At 34.1% G+C, this 20,708-nt stretch overlaps 1 protein-coding gene across 17 annotated transcripts in view; it reads left to right on the top strand.

Moving 5' to 3' along the window:
- MAP7D2 (MAP7 domain containing 2) overlaps window positions 1-20,708 on the top strand; it is a 64,814-nt gene that overhangs the window by 35,774 nt on the left and 8,332 nt on the right. For 10 of the 17 annotated variants that reach the window (XR_005558394.1, XR_005558392.1, XR_005558395.1 and 7 more), the window contains 9 exons: window positions 1,796-1,918; window positions 2,518-2,666; window positions 5,639-5,760; window positions 8,313-8,548; window positions 8,902-9,028; window positions 9,250-9,454; window positions 11,145-11,249; window positions 11,894-11,947; window positions 13,768-13,846. Coding sequence is in view for 14 of the 17 variants with exons in the window: in XM_039357228.1 (XP_039213162.1) it covers window positions 1,796-1,918; window positions 2,518-2,666; window positions 5,639-5,760; window positions 8,313-8,548; window positions 8,902-9,028; window positions 9,250-9,454; window positions 11,145-11,249; window positions 11,894-11,947; window positions 13,768-13,846 (1,200 nt within the window). In the remaining 3 variants the exon portion in view is untranslated. The remainder of the gene's footprint in view (window positions 1-1,795; window positions 1,919-2,517; window positions 2,667-5,638; window positions 5,761-8,312; window positions 8,549-8,901; window positions 9,029-9,249; window positions 9,455-11,144; window positions 11,250-11,893; window positions 11,948-13,767; window positions 13,847-20,708) is intronic. The other 7 variants (XM_039357234.1, XM_039357236.1, XM_039357239.1 and 4 more) reach the window with 3 other exon arrangements.

Below are 20,708 nucleotides of genomic sequence, written 5' to 3'. Positions count from 1 at the left end.
GAAGGCATGAATATAAGCTTCAAATATTCTGAAGTGTTATATAAGTTCTTAAAATGTTTGGATTCAGATTGTTCAGCCATTTTTACAAATAATGTTAAATAATATAAAATATTTTCTATGTAGTTAGAAAATGCTTTTATATTGATAAATATAAATGCTTTTATATTAATTAATATAACAAAAAAACCTAAATGCTCAATTATTTTATTTGTGGGACAACTTTGCATAGAATGTGAACAAGGATATTGTTTTAAGCCCTTGCTTTTACACTATGATTAGGTCCCTTCTATGGACAGTTGGCACCTGATAACCAGGCATCTTTTCAGGAGTTAGGATTCAGATGTTCCTTTCCAGTGAAGATTTAAGTGAAGTAACACTTGAAATAACCATAACTGATTAGAAGAAAGTAACTAATAATATTTTCATTGTGGTATTATTTGTGCTTGATTGCAAGACTGGTCAGTTTTTCCAGTAGTTCTAGTATTGAGGCTAGTGTATAAATTTAGTTTGTATATATAGTAGCAGGCTGAATAGAGACTGCATGAGCTCTGTTCACGGTACGTGCTAGACAAAATATATTTTGGAAAGATCTCAACTCTTGAAAACTTGAGAGAAAAGAGTAACGAAATGAGAGGAAGAATTTGTGATACAGATCTTTTTTGTATATATATATACGATGTAAATTTGGAGGTCTATAAGTCTTGCATTTGAGAATAGATGTAATAAATTCAGATTGCTCATCCCTGATAAAATTGGATAGTTATTAATGTGTAATTACAGTAAAGGACTTAGAAGAATATGTCAGTTACTGTTGGCAATATTTACTTTTTCTTTCACCATCTTCCAAGAATTTAAGTATGCACTTATAGGCACTTTCTATTTTCCACTGATTTTATGGAACGTCTATCTAAATATGCTTCTTGCCTAATCCTGTGCACCTGATTTCACTTATGTGGTGACTATGTAGTGATTTTGTGCTGGTTGAGTTGAAATTCAGTCTTGTGCATGTTGTTTGTTCTGAAATCATCATTTTCTTTTCTATTTTCTGAGAAGTTTTCACCAATAATTCTTCACTTATTGTTAACTGTGGCTAAAGCATGCTTTGTTTGGTCTTTACATATAACTGAATTCTAAAATACATACAGAATTTGCACTGCAGCATGCTTGCTGTTACCATGCCAGTGGCAAAACTTACAATGAAGAATTCTGTATGTTTTGAGAGCACTAATAAAAATGTCAGAATATAAAAATTGAACAAAACATAATTTGAATATTTTGTACTAAATAAAGCAGATTCTTACATTTAAATTTAAGGCCCAGATAAAATAGCTCTCTCATATTCCTTATTGATCACTTATACTTAGAATATCACACAAGAGTATACTGATCAGTATATAGAAACAAATTTCAATGTATCTATCAAAGATGATAGATTTTATATTGTAGATAGGATTTTAATTGGCTGACCATAAAATTATACTTTTGACTATTGTTTCATAAATTAAATTCAGGAAAAAAAAGCTGTCAATCCTTTTTAATAATAAAGTATTTTACCATTTTATGTCTAATACTAACATGCTAACACAATATTGACCAAAACCTAATGTGGTTTACACCATGAAAACTTCTTTGTGGAAGAATTAAATCAAAGGTTTGGAACTTTAAAATATGTTTAGCTTTATTTTTGGTTGTAATTGTTTATTTCTTTTGTACATCTTGTTTATTCATTTCTTATGTTTAATTGCACATTTTAAAAGTGGTTATTTTTTATTGTTTATTTGCTTCCATCCTTCAGCTCATCGCATGCATCTTAGTCCAATGGAAAAATTTATCATTTCTCGACTATTGACTCCCACACATGCTTCTTTAGCCAGAAGTAGAAGTACTTTAATGCTTTCTGAGAGGTATACTGATTCAGGTAAAACTAATATCTTCAGGAATATTTTAGCCACTTAAAACAAATTTTCCCATAAAATAGTAAATTTAAGGAGTCTATCCAGAAGATTATTGATAAAATACACAGGGAGTTCATGTTAACCCTAAATAAAGGACTTAAAATGATTCATCTAGCCCAGGAGCAGGTAACCTTGGCTCTTTTATGACTCGTGGACTTCAATTCCCAAAATTCCTGAGCCAGCTATGATCTAGCCAGTGAAATTTTCATAGCTAAAACTATATTGGGATGATAGGTCTGTTTTCAACCTTATAGGTTTATTTTTTTAGGTTGTGGTATGTATTTCTGACTTTACTAATCTATAGCAGTACCGTAATTTATTAGAAAATGAAGAATTTTGAATGACCCAATCTTAAACACTTACAAATAAAGTGCTTGTAAACTTAATGTTAAGTTGCTTGAGCAAAGATGTTATGGCTGTTTAAAATGGGAAGACAATTCAATGTTTTGGGAAATCATGCGTTTGGTTGTTTCTAATAAAATGATGCTGTTTCTTTCCTCTTTTCCTTGCTTTCTTTGTCTGTGTCTCCCAATGCACTTGCTATTGTACTATAACTCTTTAGTATTCCATATCTGTCCTCGTGTAGCACCAGCCAGCCCTCTTAAAACTTCTTACAAGCCTTCCCACACTCGAGGTGTGGAGAAAAAGAAAGCAGCATCTGCTTCCATATCAGATTCAATGAAGGGAGCAAGTACAAGTGAAGTCTCACAGGTAGGTTTGAAAACTACTAATTCATACCTTTTTTTAAAATATATTTATATGTTGGTTTATATTTTGATTCCCCAGGATAAATATACAAATACGGATCTCTGCTTTCTTTTCTCCTATCTTGCACTAATAAAAATGTTAAGAAAGAAACCTTATGCTATGCATTCTTGCATTTGAAATGAAGTGTTATTTTGGAGATCTTGCTTTTTTTAATTATTGTTCCCCCAGATATTTAGACATTCATAAAAGTGAATGTTGCATAAGAGCATCCCATCCCACCATCAGAAACGGTGAAATATCAGAGATTAGTTTCTTTTTCTTATTGTTGTGTTATTCCACACATACTGTATAACACTGTTATGGTTTCTCAGATTTTGTACCAATCATTCACTGATAACAATTTTGCCATTTATTGACACTTCACCATTAGAACGTAATACTGAAATTATATGCATATTTTAACTGTTGATTAAAATAGTACAAAGGCTATTGTTACACTCAGATTCCACTTGTAGGCTTCTGGTTTCCTCCTCTGAGAAGGGAATACTTGACTAGATTAATGTTTGTTTAGATAATTACATTTGTAGGAGCTTCAATGAAATAAATGAAATATAAAGTTTAATTGTACATTGTTTATTTATTTTTAATTAATTAGGCTGCCTAATTCCAATGTAACTCTGAATTATACAATATTAATTTTAAAATACAAAATCATAAGCTCTTTTTTGTATATAATTTTTATTAAAACTTTTAAACAAGAAGATAGAAACTAATGCAAATCTAGTATAAAGTAAGAAAGAAAAAAGCAATCAAAGCAAAAAATACAATAAAAGAATTGGAAAAAAAAATAGAAAGAAAAAAGATATATATCTTTGTACATATTGAACTTGCCACAGTAATCATATATTGAAATAATCATCCCTGGCTTTTTTCTATTCATTAATCCTAAAAGGAAAAGTTGTGGTTTCAATTGAATATTGATCTTTAAAATCCTCTATATCAAAGTGCGCATTTGAATCCATTTTTTAGCTTTTTTACCAGTCTACCAAGCATGATAAAACATCACAAAACCACAAGCTCTAAAATAAAAGCCATGTACCATGCAAAAATCCACACCCATTCTAGTCCAATGCTAGGCTAGAAATTAGGTTTTAAGGAAATATTTTGAACAAGTCAAAGCTAGACAAATTTCTGGGAAAGAATGTTCTTCCACAGGGCAGATGCTGCAACAGAAGACACGTTTATTAAGTCTTATCATATGGCACTGTTTAAGAGATAGGACCAGAAGCACGCCAACTCTGTCTGATCATGCAGGATGAGTAAAAACTATGGAAGACAGAAGATGGCTTATATAACCAGACTCTGAACAATTTTTTAGGTAATAATTCAGATCTTGAATTGTACCCAGAAGCTTATTAGGATTCAATGCCACTCATGAAGCAGTAGTTTTACTTGGGCATGCCGTGGTATGCCCATAACTGCCAATATTGCTTTATTCTGAACCAGCTGCAACTAACAATTGCTTTCCAGGGGCAAATCCATGTAGAATTGCATTGGTTTAATGTAGGGTTTGTAAATAGCCATCTTAAAAGTTTTACTTAAACGTTGACCCCTCAAGATGAGCTGTGGTTTGCACTTCATTTTCATAAAAGTTCAAAGGAATCATCAAGTCCAGTCTCCTAGACATTTATTGAGGCAACCCAGAATCTAATGTTAGCCTTAACATAGATCTGCTTAGCCATTGGTAGAAAACTGGATAAATTGAAATGAATAAAAAGGAAGAAAATGTGCTCCTGTTCTTTTTCTTTCCGTTCTTCCCATAGCTTGTACATCTAAGACATAAAACCACTGCTTATATTGAACAAAATAGGCAGCAAAATACCTTGACCCCTGTTATCTTTCTCTAACCGGGAAATTGTTAGGCACAGGAGTTGCAGCTGTAATGGCAGCAGGTCTCTACTAGAAAATTGCTTGCATATACTGTAATAGTTAATTCTTTTCCATTTGTTGGACTACTTAGTTCATCATTTGGGAACTGGTTCATTTGGATTGCTACTTAATTCTGATACTGTGACAATTATTGCAAATCTCACATAATCAAAAGTAAATACCCTGATAACCAGATTGGTTCCTTAGCAAAACAACAGTAAGGTGGAAATTGTTCCTACTATTCAAAAGAGAGAGATATCATTGCTTCATTTGGGTAGGAGAAAGAGGTACAAATTCAAATGTTAGTTTCACTATAAATAAGACTTGTATTTGATGTACAGCAGTTATACTTACTTTCAAAATGCTTCATAACTAAATATTTCAGTTCACAGTAAATCTATTTTTAAGTTTTTGAATCTTTGGAAACTATTCTTTAAGGTTTTTTTTTTCTAGTTAGCTAAAATATTGAAGCAAGACACTGGTAGTTTAGTGAGCTGTCTGTGGAATTGCTGGAGTGTTGTAGTCATTGTGTAGATCCTTCTCTAGCTGTTTTTTTCTAGAGTGATAATGGTAAGGAATGAAAACAGAACTGAAAGGATTCCCAAACTGGGTATCTTCTGACAATGCACACTTGGCTTGATTTCTCAGCTTGACTTGGCATCAGATTAACTGATGCAGCTTGGCTTGATTAAAATCTGTATTGCAAACAAGAATGAAGACACAATACATAATTGCCCACTGGGAGTATAAAGGACTTGGCTTCAAGGACTCAAGGATTCTTCCTTCACAATTAATGAATGCTTGACATGGTCTTGCAGGCTTGGTTTTGGTACTATATGCACAAAGGAAAGTCAAACAGTTCTTAAACCTCAGAGTTTGGACAGTGAATATACAAATTTCAAACTTGTGTGATATTTTCTTATGCAAAAGGCAGGTCTGTGTACGTATATTTATATAAGAATTTGCATATGTGTTTGTTTGTATCTATATATACATGTTGAATAATTGTTTGTCTCAGATTATCAAATTATATTATCTTTTTTAAGAATGAGAAGAAAAAGAAACAATCAACAACACCTGGCACATTATCTGGTTTTGGATCTCCTCTTAAAAAATCTGAATGTCCAGCAGTTGTATCTAAACAATCAGCTTCACCTGCCACTCCAAAGTAAGAATGTTTTGCAAATTGTCATGTCCTCTGAGTAAGCTTAATGTATGCAATTTTTATTTTACAATGCGTTGTTTTCATCATGCAGAGTAGAACATGTCATCTTTCTCTCTGCAGAAATGATCTGCATTCTTGTTGCCCAAGTTTATGCTTGATAGATTTATACTGAGAAAATAGCAACAGCAGTACTAAGCAGATACAGGTGCTATTTCTAGTTTTGGCTCTACAAGTGTAAGCCAAACTATATGAGGTAACACCTGGAGCTTGCCAGTGAGAATGTCCTGACACCCAAAAGTATTCAGCCACCTTGCTTAACAAGGGTCGTCAGATCCATCCCATCTGATAGAAGTCAAATTTTACTTCTTCAAAATGACACTGGGGGTTGCAGTTATATTTAAAATAATGCCTCATTTCATTTTCTTCTTCTGTCCATGATTGCTTTAGCCAATCTCTCAACCTTGCCCTTGTCTCCCAAAATGTTGCCATTGAAATTACTGGTTACTTTCTCATCATCTTGTATCCTTGCTCATATGTATACTCATGACTGAGGCATGCTGTTAAGTGAACATAATAATCTCATTTTGTAGGACAGCATTAGCCTTATTGGCCCCATTAAAAAGGACTGTTACAAAAAATGTAACTCAATGTTTTAGTGTGCTTTCCTCCCTTAATAAGCCTGTTTATATGTAATTTCATCAGAGAGCTGGCCACTTATAAACTTGCTCATGATTTTGTTTGAATACATGCTGCAAAATATACAAAGTAGGCATGCCAATATGTAAAAGCAAAGGAGTACGGTAGTTAGGTTTAGAGCAAAATTTCTCAGGAGACAGGTGTCAATTTTGTCAACAACTAAGACTTCCTCAGAGATGAGAAATATAAGCACTGAAATTAAACTAGAATGGGGATAAGTGGAATTGCATCTTTGAGTAGACAGCACATTAATGGCTTCTTTCAACTATAGGATTAGGATTCTTACTTGCTTTATGTTAAGAGATTTTTACTGAAATTCAGAGGTGGCACGTGGTTGTGGTTAAAGTGAAGAAAGGAAAGTGACATGTTGGGCATTCCCTTCTTTAATTCAAGGGCACAGCAGTGGTCCAGTCTTGCTCCTGATTTTCCTGTGCTGTTTTCCTTTTTCCATTTTAGCTATTGTCACAGATAACATTGCCTTTTTCCCATTATCTACATGCCAGAACCTGCCTGCTTGGACCAAACCTGGGTGTTTGGGATCTGTACCAAATACCTGAAGCGGTTATTGTGTGCACAGGATTCTTTCCTAATTATATTTATAATTAGTTCAATTAGTGCAGTTTAGTGCAACTAATCCTATTATAAGAAGATAACTTTAAATTATGTTATACTGTATTAAAAAGACGACATAGAAGCAAGATTGTGTAGATGTGCAATTGGCCTTAAAGAGTAGAAAAGTATGGTTTTTAACCTTTCTAGAAACCACACAAATATCACTTGGAATTCCCTTTAACCATAGTTTCAGAACTGACTAGCAAAGCTGATCCGTGGTGCTTCAATTAGAAAATGACCGATTCAGTACCAAGATTGCATGAATTAGCTGTAAAATCCTTTAGATTTCCCCCCCCTAATGTTTTTCTTCAATATAATCTTAAAACAAACAATGCAAACAGACTAATAATTTATGTATATTCTACTTTTGATATATTATACGAATGCTACTTCATGCATAAATAGCTTTGATAAGAGATGTTTTGAACAAATTTTTAAAAGATAGATTGCTTCATTCCCACATCTTTATTTTTTATCCTCTCCCCCTCTCCCCCTTCACACATACATGTACATAAACACAGATGCACATTTATAAAATCTAAGTAGAAAGACATGCTATATTAAAACAAAAAATGGCTCTGCTATCAATAAATGATAGATGACAAATAGGACAGTATGTGTGCATGTATTTGCTTAATATTGGAGCTGTTTTATATATTAATAGAAAAATGCCAATAAACATCTAAAACAAGTTTACAGGGTTAATCCAAGAATTTATCTTGTAGCTCATTTTGGATTTAAATGGTTACCACTTATCAGACCGGTTTCCAGTTAAAGTTAGATATCTAGTATTTTCAATATATTCAGCAATGTTTTCACCTGAAATAACTAATTATCAGGCTGCATCCCCACACAAATTATATTTAAAGAAATGTTATAACTAAATGGATATAAACCTCATAATTGTATATCTGTCACAATTCAATGTTTATCTCTTTAGATTATTGCTTTTATTAATGATGTTAATAGTCATGGTATAGCCAATTGTTTCATGACATTGTAATATTGTTTTATCTGTTCTTAAGTGAACTATATATAAACTCTGTATCTATTCTGTATTGTCTTTTTGTAAAAAAAAAATACAAAACCAACTCAATTCTATCTTCCCTTGTGCTATTTTTTAGCTTAATGTTTCATTCATAACCTGATATAAAAGACTGAGAAAAACAGTCAAGGCTATGATTAATTATTATTGACTTGATTTTGTTTATAAGGCAAAACTGAATTATTTGAAATCTATGTTTTAGATCAGTCTCAAAGACTTATCCACAGTCTCCCAAAATTAATAAAACATATCCAGCTTCTCCTGTGAAAAATCGTACAACTTCAAACTTGAACCAAGGAACTCCTAAAAAAAGGACAGCAAAAGTTAAAGAGAGTCAGCGGGAAAGTATTAGTCAAAGAATTCAAGCATCACCAGCTGAAGCTGTAAATCAGTCTAGTGCTGAAAAATCTTCTATAGGAAAAATTGAAAACACTGAAGGTAGATTCTCATTTAGCTCAGTTGACTATTATTTTACATGATTATTTTCTGTCACTAATATTTGGGGGGGGCGAGGGGATGTTAATTTAAACTTTACCATCAATAATTATTTTGTACTATATCCTTAAGAAATTATTCACATGTATTCACAGAATAAACTATGCAGATAGCATCTAGGAGATTGACATTAATTAAAATCAAGAATGCATATTTATAAATATAATAATACATATTTCTGACATTTCATTGACTAGAAAATTCAGCCATCAGGGTAATATTGTGTGCCGTTCTATTGCATATATAACTTGTTTCCTGCCTGCAGATTAATATTCAATTCAAGAACTTATTTTTAGGGAAACATGTAGCAGGGACTACTGATGTGGAAGAAGCAACTAGAATTCTAGCAGAGAAAAGACGTCAGGCTCGACTTCAGAAAGAACAAGAAGAAAAGGAAAGGCAAGAAAGAGAAAAATTTGAAAGGTATCCTGCTCTCCCTATATTAATAACTATAACCTCTTAGCTATCAGATGCAGACATGTGCAAATTAAGAGTATGTACTTCACATATTTAATTAGAAATATGCAACACCTCTCTTTGTAGTCTTCTAGTTCTGTTACCTTGTTATTTGGAACCAGTTCTTAATGATATATTAAATAGAAGAGAACATAAATGTACTCCCAACAATATATTGTGTTTTGAAGGCTAGAAAAAGAAGAGCTGAAAAGAAAAGCAGAGGAAGAGAGGACTCTACTGGAAGAAAAGGCTCGTAAAAGAGAAGAGGAAAGGAAATTGGAAGAAGAATTAGCAAAAAAAAGAGCAGAAGATGAAACAAGAAAAAGAGCTGAAGAAGAACGCAAACTGAGAGAAAAGCAAGAAAAAGAATTGCAAGCTATGCTTGAGATACAGGTGTGGTGATCTAATGGTTCAGAGCATGTAGTTTTCTTTATTTTCAAGGTGCAACATTTTATATAATGAATTGAATGTTCAGAGCTGTTGTAAAATATAATGAATCCAGATGAAGAATCTATATTTTCTTTTAATTTTCCTTTGCTTCTGTAAATACTGCATATACCTTATCCTTAGGTATATGATGCATAAAATCTTTTTATGTTTCATATCTGTGTTTACTTAATACTAGAAACTGAATATTGCAGTTTGGATCAAACTAAATAGTGTGATGCAGACTCTGAAGGTAACAGAATGGAATATATGAGTAATTATACAGAAAACACTGAACCTTTGATATTATTTGCATTCCTCTTTAAATGACAAGTTGTCTTAATGCTACCAAAATGTCCATGCCTGGATACAGTTCAAATGTCTGTCTTTTGAAATTGCCTTGACAGATCAGACCTTATGTTTAAATGTTTTAATCCTAATGCTGTTTTAATTGAATTAGTAGGCAAAAACTACAGTTTATACATTAGTGGACACATTTTCCCTCTCTGGCTTCTTCAGATTAAGCCATAGAAGAGTTTCTGCTTTCCATTGTGCTATATTTTGGGGGAAACTAATGGCACAGATATGTGTATTCCCTATATACAGTAATTACCAGGCAGGTAATGGGAAAATGTTCATTATTTTCACAAATGCTTGTGTCAGTGCTCACAAAGGTATGCACATAATGCTAGCAGAGAATTTGAATCTAATTCTATTTCAAAAAAACACATTCAAATTAAATTTGGAACAGAATTTGTTGGGTCAGATTTCACTTATAGTTTCTGTTACAAGAATTTTCATGAGTCTGGGTTGCAAGCCTAGTGCCCATTCCCCTGCAATTTTCCTACACAGGATATTGTTTCACCCTATCTAATTCACTCTCTCCCTACATTGAGGAATGCAGTGGGATTTTGAGGGGGTAATTCCTGAAGAGACTCTGAGATAGTGATAGAACACAGAATGTGTTTTGATGGACACGTGCTCCCCGTGAGTGAGCAACATCCAGCAAATACCACAATCAATTGAGTATCACCAGATAGAGAAAAAGAGGAAAGCTAAAGAAAACCTGGCACCAAACATTTCAGGAAGATCTGAAAAACCAACATTAAAAACATCAGCCTTAAATGGAAGGATATGGAGACTATTGCTTCAGACTGAAAATTGTGGAGTATGCTTGTAGCCCAATGTGCTTAACACAGGATCATATTAATAATAATAGTAATAATAATAAGTTTTAATTATTAATTAATAATTAAATAAACAGTAGTAATAGAAGCCCTTGGAGCAATACCCAAAGGGTTACCTAGATACATGGAAATTTTGAACTTATCAGACTTGAATATTCTGACTTTGCAAAAAACCACCTTACTTGGAACAGCCTATATCAGGGGTGTCAAACTGCCGGTCCACGGGCCGGACCCATCACCAGGAAACCGCACCCACCTCATTGCCGGCAATGGGGAAAAAGCTCCGATACGCCGAGTGACCTCGTAAGTTTGACGTGTCTGGCCTATATACTGTACTCAGACGTTACTTTAACAGCTCTTAGGTCCTTGGTTAGGACTTGAACTGTTAAGTTTTTACCAGTACCAGAGTGTGAATCAAATTGAAAATTAAATCTTTAATAAAAACAACTTGTTGGCTTATATTTAATTAGAAAGAAGCAGCAGAAGCTAAAGCACGAGAGGCAGCTGAACATTTACGTTTAGAAAAGGAACAAATTATGCAGCAGATAGAGCAAGAAAGACAAGAACGAAAGAAGGTAACAATTTTATTCAAATCAAATCTTGTTGCATTGTTATTTTACATTGTTCCATGACTATGCGAAGGCTGCTGTAAGAAAGGAGCTGTCAACTACAAAAAATACATACGATTTAATTACATTCTCAGTATGAAATGCAATAACTAAATTACAAGCTCTGTTCAGAATTATTTTTTTCAAGTTTACTAGGACTATTAACAATTGTGTTATTTTCTGCATCTTACAAAAAAATGAAAAGCTGGAAAAAATTATGCATGTGGTAATTATAATTGTAATTAATTTGGTAATAGAAGGGTGTTGGCATTACTGATTGACCATTTTATTATTGTTATATACTGTACATAATCCCTGTGTTGCCTGGGGAGAGGTGGAAATTTTAAAGTAACATTTACAAATCATTATAGTACTTCCACCAAATTAGAACTAAAAGAAGGCATGCTAGAGATACCAATAACAATCAGAGCTTTTTGGAAGAGGTGCCAAGAATATAAATAACAAATAGTGATGGCTTTATGATCTGCTTATATGTTTGTAGAATCCTGTACATTAATTCAAAACTTTCTGGAAAATGACATTTTTTTCCACATCTTATACTTCTTTAATCTCATTAAATGAGGAAAGCAAACTTTTTTCTCTCATTTCAGCGAATAGATGAAATAATGAAAAGGACAAGAAAAAATGAAATAACAGAAATCAAGGTATTAGAAAAAAAAGTTATTTTAATAGAAAATGCAGAATGTTGTAATCTGGTTCATCCAGAAATCCTCATATTATTCCCCAATTTTAATTTAACAGAATGACTAAATAACTTATTTCTTGTCTCTGTTGTACGTATTCACTGTAAAGAGAAGAGTTAAACTGTCTTAGGGCTATAATGCTTAATATATGAAGTAAATTTCTTTCTTATAAGTGGGAAAATAAACTGTGAAGAATTGTTTTAAGATGACAGATGATAATGGGAGGAAAAGCAAAAATTCTTCCTTTGCTGTTTTTCTCTTCCAAATCAGTCAGATTATGTATGGGGAGGAGTTGTGGCTAATTCTTAGTTGTCCAAGGTGTACTACTTTCCTTCAATACAACTGATTTAATTTGAAGTTCTTTTCAGTATTATATAGTCAATGCATAATAATAAAATTGAAAGTATTGGCTAAAAAAACCTGAATACATACTTCTTTGTTGATTGTGTTATAATTTTTTAAAGAGAACTGATGAGTTGAGATACAGTGCTGGATTCTTCGGTTATATATGTAGTATATATATATTGTAGCTATATAAAGACGCACAAAGGACTTCTGAAGTATAAGACAAGAGCTCTGTTATTGCTACTCCTCATATCACTCCTTATTAATCTTAGCTTTAAATATATAATAGTGGTAAAACAACCTTTCTTTCATTCCAGCCAACACTGTCAGCCTTTCTATGTAGAATTATAATCTTAAAAATTTAAAGTTATCTCATTGAAGCAGTTTTATCTAGCCCGGAGGTAGGCAACCTTGGCTCTTTTATGACTCATGGACTTCAACTCCCAGAATTCCTGAGCCAGCATGGCTCAGCTTCGAAACTTCTCCCTTTCCCCTCAGCATAGCTGGCTCAGTAATTCTGGGAGTTGAAGTCCACGAGTCATAAAAGAGCCAAGGTTGCCTACCCCTGACCTAGCCCCTACCCCAGTTCTACTTTTCTCTCATGCCCCTAGTGGCTAGGAGGAAAAATGTAGGATGATTAAAGAATGTCCCTAATGCAACCCTATTTTTGTGGACCACTTCAGGATTTATTTCTGCAAAGAAATTGAAGACTTGGTAGCTTAGTATAGTTCCAGTAAACACTCTGGCCGTTTTGGATTAAAATTGCTTCCCTCTAAACCTGGTGATAATCAATCACAGAATATGCTACTCTGTCCATGGTACATTTAAGTGAGCTAGGTGACTAATGACAGATAATGTATTGGTGTTGTTAAAGATACTATTAGTTCATCTTTTACTGGCATTATTATGTCTATGTTCCCTTTAAAATCATATTATGATTCATCACACATTCAGCCAGATGTTTAAAATTGATTTGGCATTTTTAATCCACCTATCAAATCCTTTTTAAAGATGTGGAATAATTATTACTATTAAAATTTATTACAGCTGCCCAACTGCAATAGACTCTGGACAGTGTACAAAATTAAAAAAAAAAAAACAGATAAAACCTAACCCACACAGCTCAGACTAAATCTAATAATCTAAATCTAATTTAAACAGTTTAAAATGACACAAATCAGAACAAAACAGTCCTCCTGACCCCCCCCCCAAAAAATAACAGCAAAACGTTAGCCTGGAACCAAACCATATTTTAAGAGTTTTTCTAGAAGCCTGGAATAGAGTGAAATAATTTTTTAAAGACATTTATTACAATAGCAGATAACATTTAAACCCCGTTGAACTCTGCCACATATTTAATTTGAAAAGGATTTATATGTAATGCATCTATGCATTATATGCAATGTAATTGTATGTACTGTGTTTGATGATAACAGAAAGAAGATACAAAATCAGATGAGCCAAGAATCTTGAATGTGGATCAATATCCCAACTCACTTACCCTTAGTCAAGCAGGTAAAATGTGTAATTTTGGTCACACCTGCATACTAATAATCACTCAAAATCCATACCTTCATGAAAGATGTTGGTTTTATGCTTTCTCATCATATGTTCACAAAGCTGAATTTAGCTTATTTAGGATGTTATTCTAGGACCTTACTCTGTAGCTTTCTCATACATACTTTGTTTACTGTTTGTGTTGTTTTTCATTGTTATGTCTATCTTTCTTCTTAATTTTTGAGTTTCTCTTATTGTTCGAGATTTGGTAGTGCATGATGTAATTTTAATAAGCAAACCATCAGCCTTGTTGGGGTTTTTTTTTGCAATACCAGGGAGAACTGTTACTCCTCTTATTTGCTATAGTAACCAGAATTTATGCAACTCAGAGATGTTTATGTGTTCTAGAGGAACTGTGGCATATTTTCATGTGGAAGTGTGTGTGTATATGTGTAAGCACACACACACAAAAATAATAAAAATGAAGTGAAGTTATTTAGGCAGTGGGTGCTGTAGTTGCAATGTTTCCAAGCTAAACAAGAAACAGTAACCCAATTGTATTACTAGTTAGTCCCCTGAGACATTTGGGGCATCTGGTAAGCAAAGAAATGATGCTTTGCAAAAATTCAGAGCACAAGAGACAGGGCTTACCTATACTAATCAACTGGTTGTTTTCTACCTGTTCTGGCCAGTAATGATCTGTTTCCTAAAAGATATACCAAGAGAGTAGTCTTCTTCCTGGTTTAGTTTGATTAAATGAGGGAGATATTCTAGATCAGCTCTGCTCCTCCTTATAGTGAGTTAGGACTCTGTCTGCCCATTGTTATTTAAGTAATATTAGTATGCATGTATCTTACAGTGAGGGAAAAATTATTTGATTCCTGCTGATTTTGTTCATTTGACCACTGACAAAGAAAGGATCAGTCTATAATTTTTTTTATAATATTTTATTAGTTTTCTAATTTTACAACAGAAACTATAAACCAAGAAGAAGGGGCTAAAAGGAAAGAACAGAGACAAACTAGAACAACTAAATCCTAAATATAATTGAAGAAGATGGAAAAAGACAATGGGATACTCACAATAAATATAAATGAATTAAATTCCCCCGTAAAGAGGAAAAAACTCTTTACATGATTACAAAAATTAAAAATGGATATAGTTTGCCTACAAGAAACACATATTAAAAGACAATATTATAAATCTCTGGAATGCCCGAAAATTGGGAAACTTTATTTCTCATTAGCACAACAAAAGAAAAGAGGAGTAGCTTTATATATCAAAGAAACAATGAATCCTAAACAAATCTACTTGGATGAAGAAGGAAGAATACTAATGTAGAAATAACGATAAATCAAAAACAGACATTGATGGTAGCAATTTATGCACCGAATAACAAACAAGAATGCTACCAAAGATTACACAATAGTGGAAATGGAGTACCAAAATACTTGTTTAGTAGGAGATTTTAACACAATTGTAGATGGAAAGTTAGATTATAGGAGTAGTAAAATAGGGAAAAAAGGAAGGAACATTTTGCCTAAGGCTTTTTTCAGAATGGCAGAAGAAATTTGTATACAGGATATGAGAAATAAATCCTAAGACATCTCAATATACATTTTATTTAAACAGCCACAAATCATGGTCTAGAATTGACATGATATGAATATTCCCTGAATTAAGAAGGAATATACAAAAAATCGAGATAGAAACTAATGTATGGGCGGACCATAATCTGATAATGACCTGGAGAGGAACAAAGAAAAAAGCAAGATGGACTTTAAACCAATTCTTATTGAAAGAGAAAGAATTTATACAAAAATCCGTAAAGGAAACGGAATTTTTCTTCAAAGAAAATAACAAGATACATCACTCCAAAATGTCTGGGATATAGCTAAAACATATTTTAGAGGAGTAGCTATAACCTATATAGCGAAAAGATGAAAGACAAAAAACAACGACAAATTAAGCTTAAAGAAGAACTTACAAAACTAGAATTAGAACTACAAAGAGACCCACAAAAGAAAACTCTTAAAAAAAACAAATGGAGATAATAAAACACAAATTAAATCTAATAGAAGCTTAAAAAATGGCTCAACAAATCAAGAGCAAATCAAAGGAATGGAGATAATAGATGAAAAGTACAAACTACAAGCATTCGCAGATGACCTGGTATTTATATTGGAGGGTCCGTTAGAGAAAGTCCTAAATTATTTGCAAAGATTGAAGAATTTGGAGAAGTAGCAGGACTGAAAATTAGTAGAAAAAAATTTATAATTTTAATTATAAAGTTATAATTAAAAACCTCACAGATAAACAAAAAAACCAACTATCAGTAAAAAGAAACCTTCAAATAGCTACTAAGAAAGTTAAATACTTGGGGATATATTTAACAGCAAGATGTGCAACAATAAAAGAAGATAATTATGTAAAATTATTAAAACAAATAAATCTAGATTTGGAAAAAATGGAAAAATCTACAATTCTGGGAAAAATAGCGATGGTAAAAATGAACATTTTACCAAAACTACTCTTTTTATTTCAAACAAAACCGATAAAAAATTGACAAATTTTTTTCAATGAATTAAATACATTGATATTGAAATTTATCTGACAAGGGAAAAAAGCTAGAATCAGACTGAAAATGTTACAAGAAGCAAAAGAAAATGCTTACCCTACCAGACTGGGTCTTGTACTATCAAGCAGCCGCACTAACATAGTTAAAAGAATGGATAACTCTTAGAAATAAAAGACTATTATATCTAGAAGGGCATGACCTACAACTTGGATGGCATACTTTCCTATGGTATTCACAAATACTTTCAAAACCACTATGTAAGAAATGCACTGCTTTTGACATGGGAAAAGGTAAAATCAAGAACTTACATGAAAATACCAGGATGGATTTCGAGAATGGAGGCGTTTGTACACCCAAACTTAATCAATTATCAGAAACTTGTGACTTATAAAGATATTTTGAATACTGATGGGAAACTACAAACTAAACAAGAATTGGAAGGACAGGGCATTTAGCTATCATGGTGGCTACACCTGCAAATGCAAATGAGATATGAGAAAGATGCAAAAATATATGGTTTTTACAAAGACCAGACGTTAGACCAGATACTATTGTCATCAGATGATAAATTGATTAAGAAACTGTGCAGCTTTCTGTTAAATTTAAAGTTGGAAATGCAGACAAAATCCAGGCACATATTATCATCTTTGGTGGACATGCCCTAAAGCAAAGAACTATTGGTCAAAAATACATAGGTGGCTAGAGAAGATGATAGGAGCACATGTAGACTATAAACCGGAATTATTTCTTTTAGGCATAATTTCAGAAAATTATGATAAAAAATGTGTATACTTAATATTAGATATATTAACATCAGCAATAATTATATTTGCTCAATACTGGAAAAACGAAGAAATACCATCTGAAGAAGACATAATTAAGAACATTTTGGACTGTGCAGAAATGGATAGCCTCACATTGAAAGTGAAGGGGAAGCAATATTCAGAATACTTTCAAACATGGGAAAATTTGTATAAATGGTTAGAAAAACGGAATAAAGGGGAGGAATGGAAATTGTACTGCTATTAATGTCAAACACATAAACCCAAACATGTTGCTTATTAAATACTAAAAGACTGCTACTGTAAAAAAAATAATAAAATATACATAAAATACTTATTTCACTCATTAAAATGCAAATCAATTTATAACTTTTTTGAAATACATTTTTCTGGATTTTTTTTTCTTATTCTGTCTCTCACTGTTAAAATAAACCTACCATTAAAATTATAGACTGCTCATTTCTTTGTCAGTGGGCAAATGTACAAAATCAACAGGAAATCAATTTTTTTTTCCTCACTGTATATGGAATGATAACACAGTGACCTCTCTGGATTTAATTAATTTGTTAATTGACTTTGAGTGTCCTTATCTACCTCATCCAGGAATAAAAGATTATAGAAGCTGTGTCAGTGATGGAAATTATAGAGAAGCACTAGTTTTCTTATTAGATATGCTGGGTTAGCAGTAAATAGCAGGAATAGCTAGACCTAGGGGAGGGAGGGAGGGAGGGAGGGAGGGAGAGAGAGAGAGAGAGAGAGAGAGAGATTATCATATCTGCAATCTGGTTTGTCATGCAGTAAGATTGGCACAATTTATACTGCTTGACCTACTTGAAACAGTTAACTTTTCTGTTCCTCCCACAGGACTAGAGCTGGGAATGCTCTACAGTGAGGAATCCAAGTCTTTTTTATTTTGCAGAAACTATTAAGACTCATTGCCCTTGGCCCCAGTTGTCTGGCAATTTTGTATTCTGTCCTAGCCTTCTTTCGTGTAAGGCCATCAAAACAATTTATTCTGTTGAGAGAGCTGCCTCTTTCTCCCAAACTGTGAGAGGCCTAAAACAGACCTCAGAGGTCAGCAAGAGAAAATATTATTAGCAACAGTGTTTATAAATAAATCTTACATAGTGGCTTTATGAGGAGTTCAAGGACTTGCCTGCTGTCAAGATAATTTTATAGCCTTTGTAGTTCTAATGATATGGCGAAAACTCAGCTTAGCTATTAAATATTATTGTTTAATAATATTAAATATTATTGTTTATTATTATCCAATGCTTCGGATTTGAGGGGAAAGTCTTATTTTCTCAACAACTGAAAGAAACAGTGCTTCAGAATTATGTGACTGTTCTTTGCAACTGCATCTGATCCAAATAAAAGGTGTTCTTTGTTTAAGGAACAGTTGACAAGTGCTATGTGCATACCTATGCACTCTAAAGAACCTTTTTTCCTTTGAATCGAAAATGTTGCACAGCCTAGTAAAGCAGTGTTTACTTTTTACTGGAATTACAAACTTTCTTCACTTAAGGAGCCCCTGGAATGCCAAGAAGACCTAGTTCTCTATAATTTATAAATATTTATGTAACACTTCTGTGATGACAGATATTCTTCTTGTAGTAGCAGATATCAAATTAAATGTTAAATTTGCCCTCTAGTCATATAGGAGTCTATCTAGCTTCAGTTACAGGTAATCCCTGAGTTATAAGCGTTCACTTGACACTCATTCAAAGTTACATGATGAGCCCCCCCTAGTGCTTACGAGCAAGTTATGAATATTGCAGCACCACAGTAGTCGTTCGTCCTTATGAGTGACCGCAGTGGCTCTACAACATTCACCCTGGTTATTCCCTCCCCATCCCCACCCCGGGTCTCCCTAGGGCTAGGCACTAGGCCTTCAATACTCAACCTACGAAGATTGAGATCCTTCACTTTCTTGGCTGCTCCAGGTCTTTGGTGCGTTTGCAGAGAATGGAGGCCTAAAGTAACGCAAGATCACATGAGATCAGTGGGGTGAGATCTCACGTGATCTCATGGTACTTTAAGCCTCTGTTCTCTGCAACAGAGAACGGAACCGAAGCTGGGGGACGCTTCCATGTGCCTCCAGAGGCCTTTCCCAGGCCACTGCTGCCCAGATCTGAGGCAGGGAATGCTTCTGTGCCCCCCCCATGGCCTGATCCAGGCTCCGGAGGCCTTTTCCAGGTCGCTGTGGCCCGGATCTGAGGCCGGGGGGTGCTTCTGCGCCCCACTGTGTCCCAATCCAGGCTCCAGAGGCCTTTTCCAGGCCACTGCCGCCCAGATCTGAGGCCGGGAAACACTTCCGCTTCCCCCCATGGCCTGGCTTGGGCTCTGGAGCATTTTATAGGCCCAATCAGGCCTCAGGGTGGCTGTGGATGTATTTACCGACCTTAGATCTGGGTGGCAGTGGCCTGGAAAAGGCCTCCGGGGCCTGGATCAGGCACAGCAAGAACTGCGACAGAGAGGTGATGGATCTTTTCCAGGTGAGTCCGACGCGGCAGGCAGGGAGAGGGAAGCATGCGGTATTTTAGTGGGTCAGGGAGACCTTTGGGACCTGTTCCATCACTAGGCCCTCTGTGGCCTTCCCCACCCTGAGATACCTCATGTTCACTTAACAAGCCATGTACGTTTTAACGAGCAAGAGTGATTTCGTTCAAGATACGAGATTCACTCTACAAGTTTTTGAGTTAGAGAGGAATGGGCAGGCTCCATTACACTCATAACTCGAGGACTACCTGTATTCTAACATAAGGACAGGCAGAATTAAGTTACTTCCTTTGGTCAACTGATATTTGCATTCTTTTTCTTTGTCCTTTTTGTTTGTTCATTTAAACTAGTTGCATTGATGTCATTTACCACAGCCCCTAAAAACTGCTCCAGTTTTGCAACAAAGTGCTTTTCCTGAAATAGTTATAGCACTGTTTTATAGCTCTTCCCCAAAATTGAAGCAGCTACTTCATATATTTTCAGTACATTCATTAATAGTTTTGAAGGCATGACCATGGGAGAGAAGCAACCAGACTAGTGCATTCATTTCTTGCACTGTGTCTAAGAGGAAATTTTTATTTATCCATTCATTTATTTATTTTCACATTTTTTAACTGCCCAGCTCCCTCAGAGATGAATGAAGTTGTACAAAATTTCTCATTCTTGGCTTTGCCTTTTTTCCTCAAAGCTGTATTCAGAATATGAGTACCCAAACAAGCATACTGCTTTTGAACATACTATTGGAGGATGCTTTCATCCACTGTAGAAAAACAGGTGATTGTATTCTTCTACAGCAGATGGAAGATCTTTACCCTGGGTGGAGATGTCTGAGTGCTGGGAATGTAGCAATTCCTGCTACTTATGGTAATTCTGCTTTTAATGAGTGTAGCCTGAGTTCTAGTAGAGACTTGAGAGTTGGTTTGGAACACCCTTTCTCAACCTGGCTGCCCTCAAGTCATGTAAACTTTGTCTTTCAGAATTGCCCAATCAATGTTGTAATTGCTGGTAATATGGGTTTTAA

Source organism: Crotalus tigris, unplaced genomic scaffold (assembly GCF_016545835.1).
Source record: "Crotalus tigris isolate CLP2741 ecotype Arizona unplaced genomic scaffold, ASM1654583v1 scf7180000018879.704157, whole genome shotgun sequence".
Classification (NCBI taxonomy): Eukaryota; Metazoa; Chordata; class Lepidosauria; order Squamata; family Viperidae; genus Crotalus; species Crotalus tigris.
This window is presented reverse-complemented; position numbering and strand designations above follow the sequence as displayed.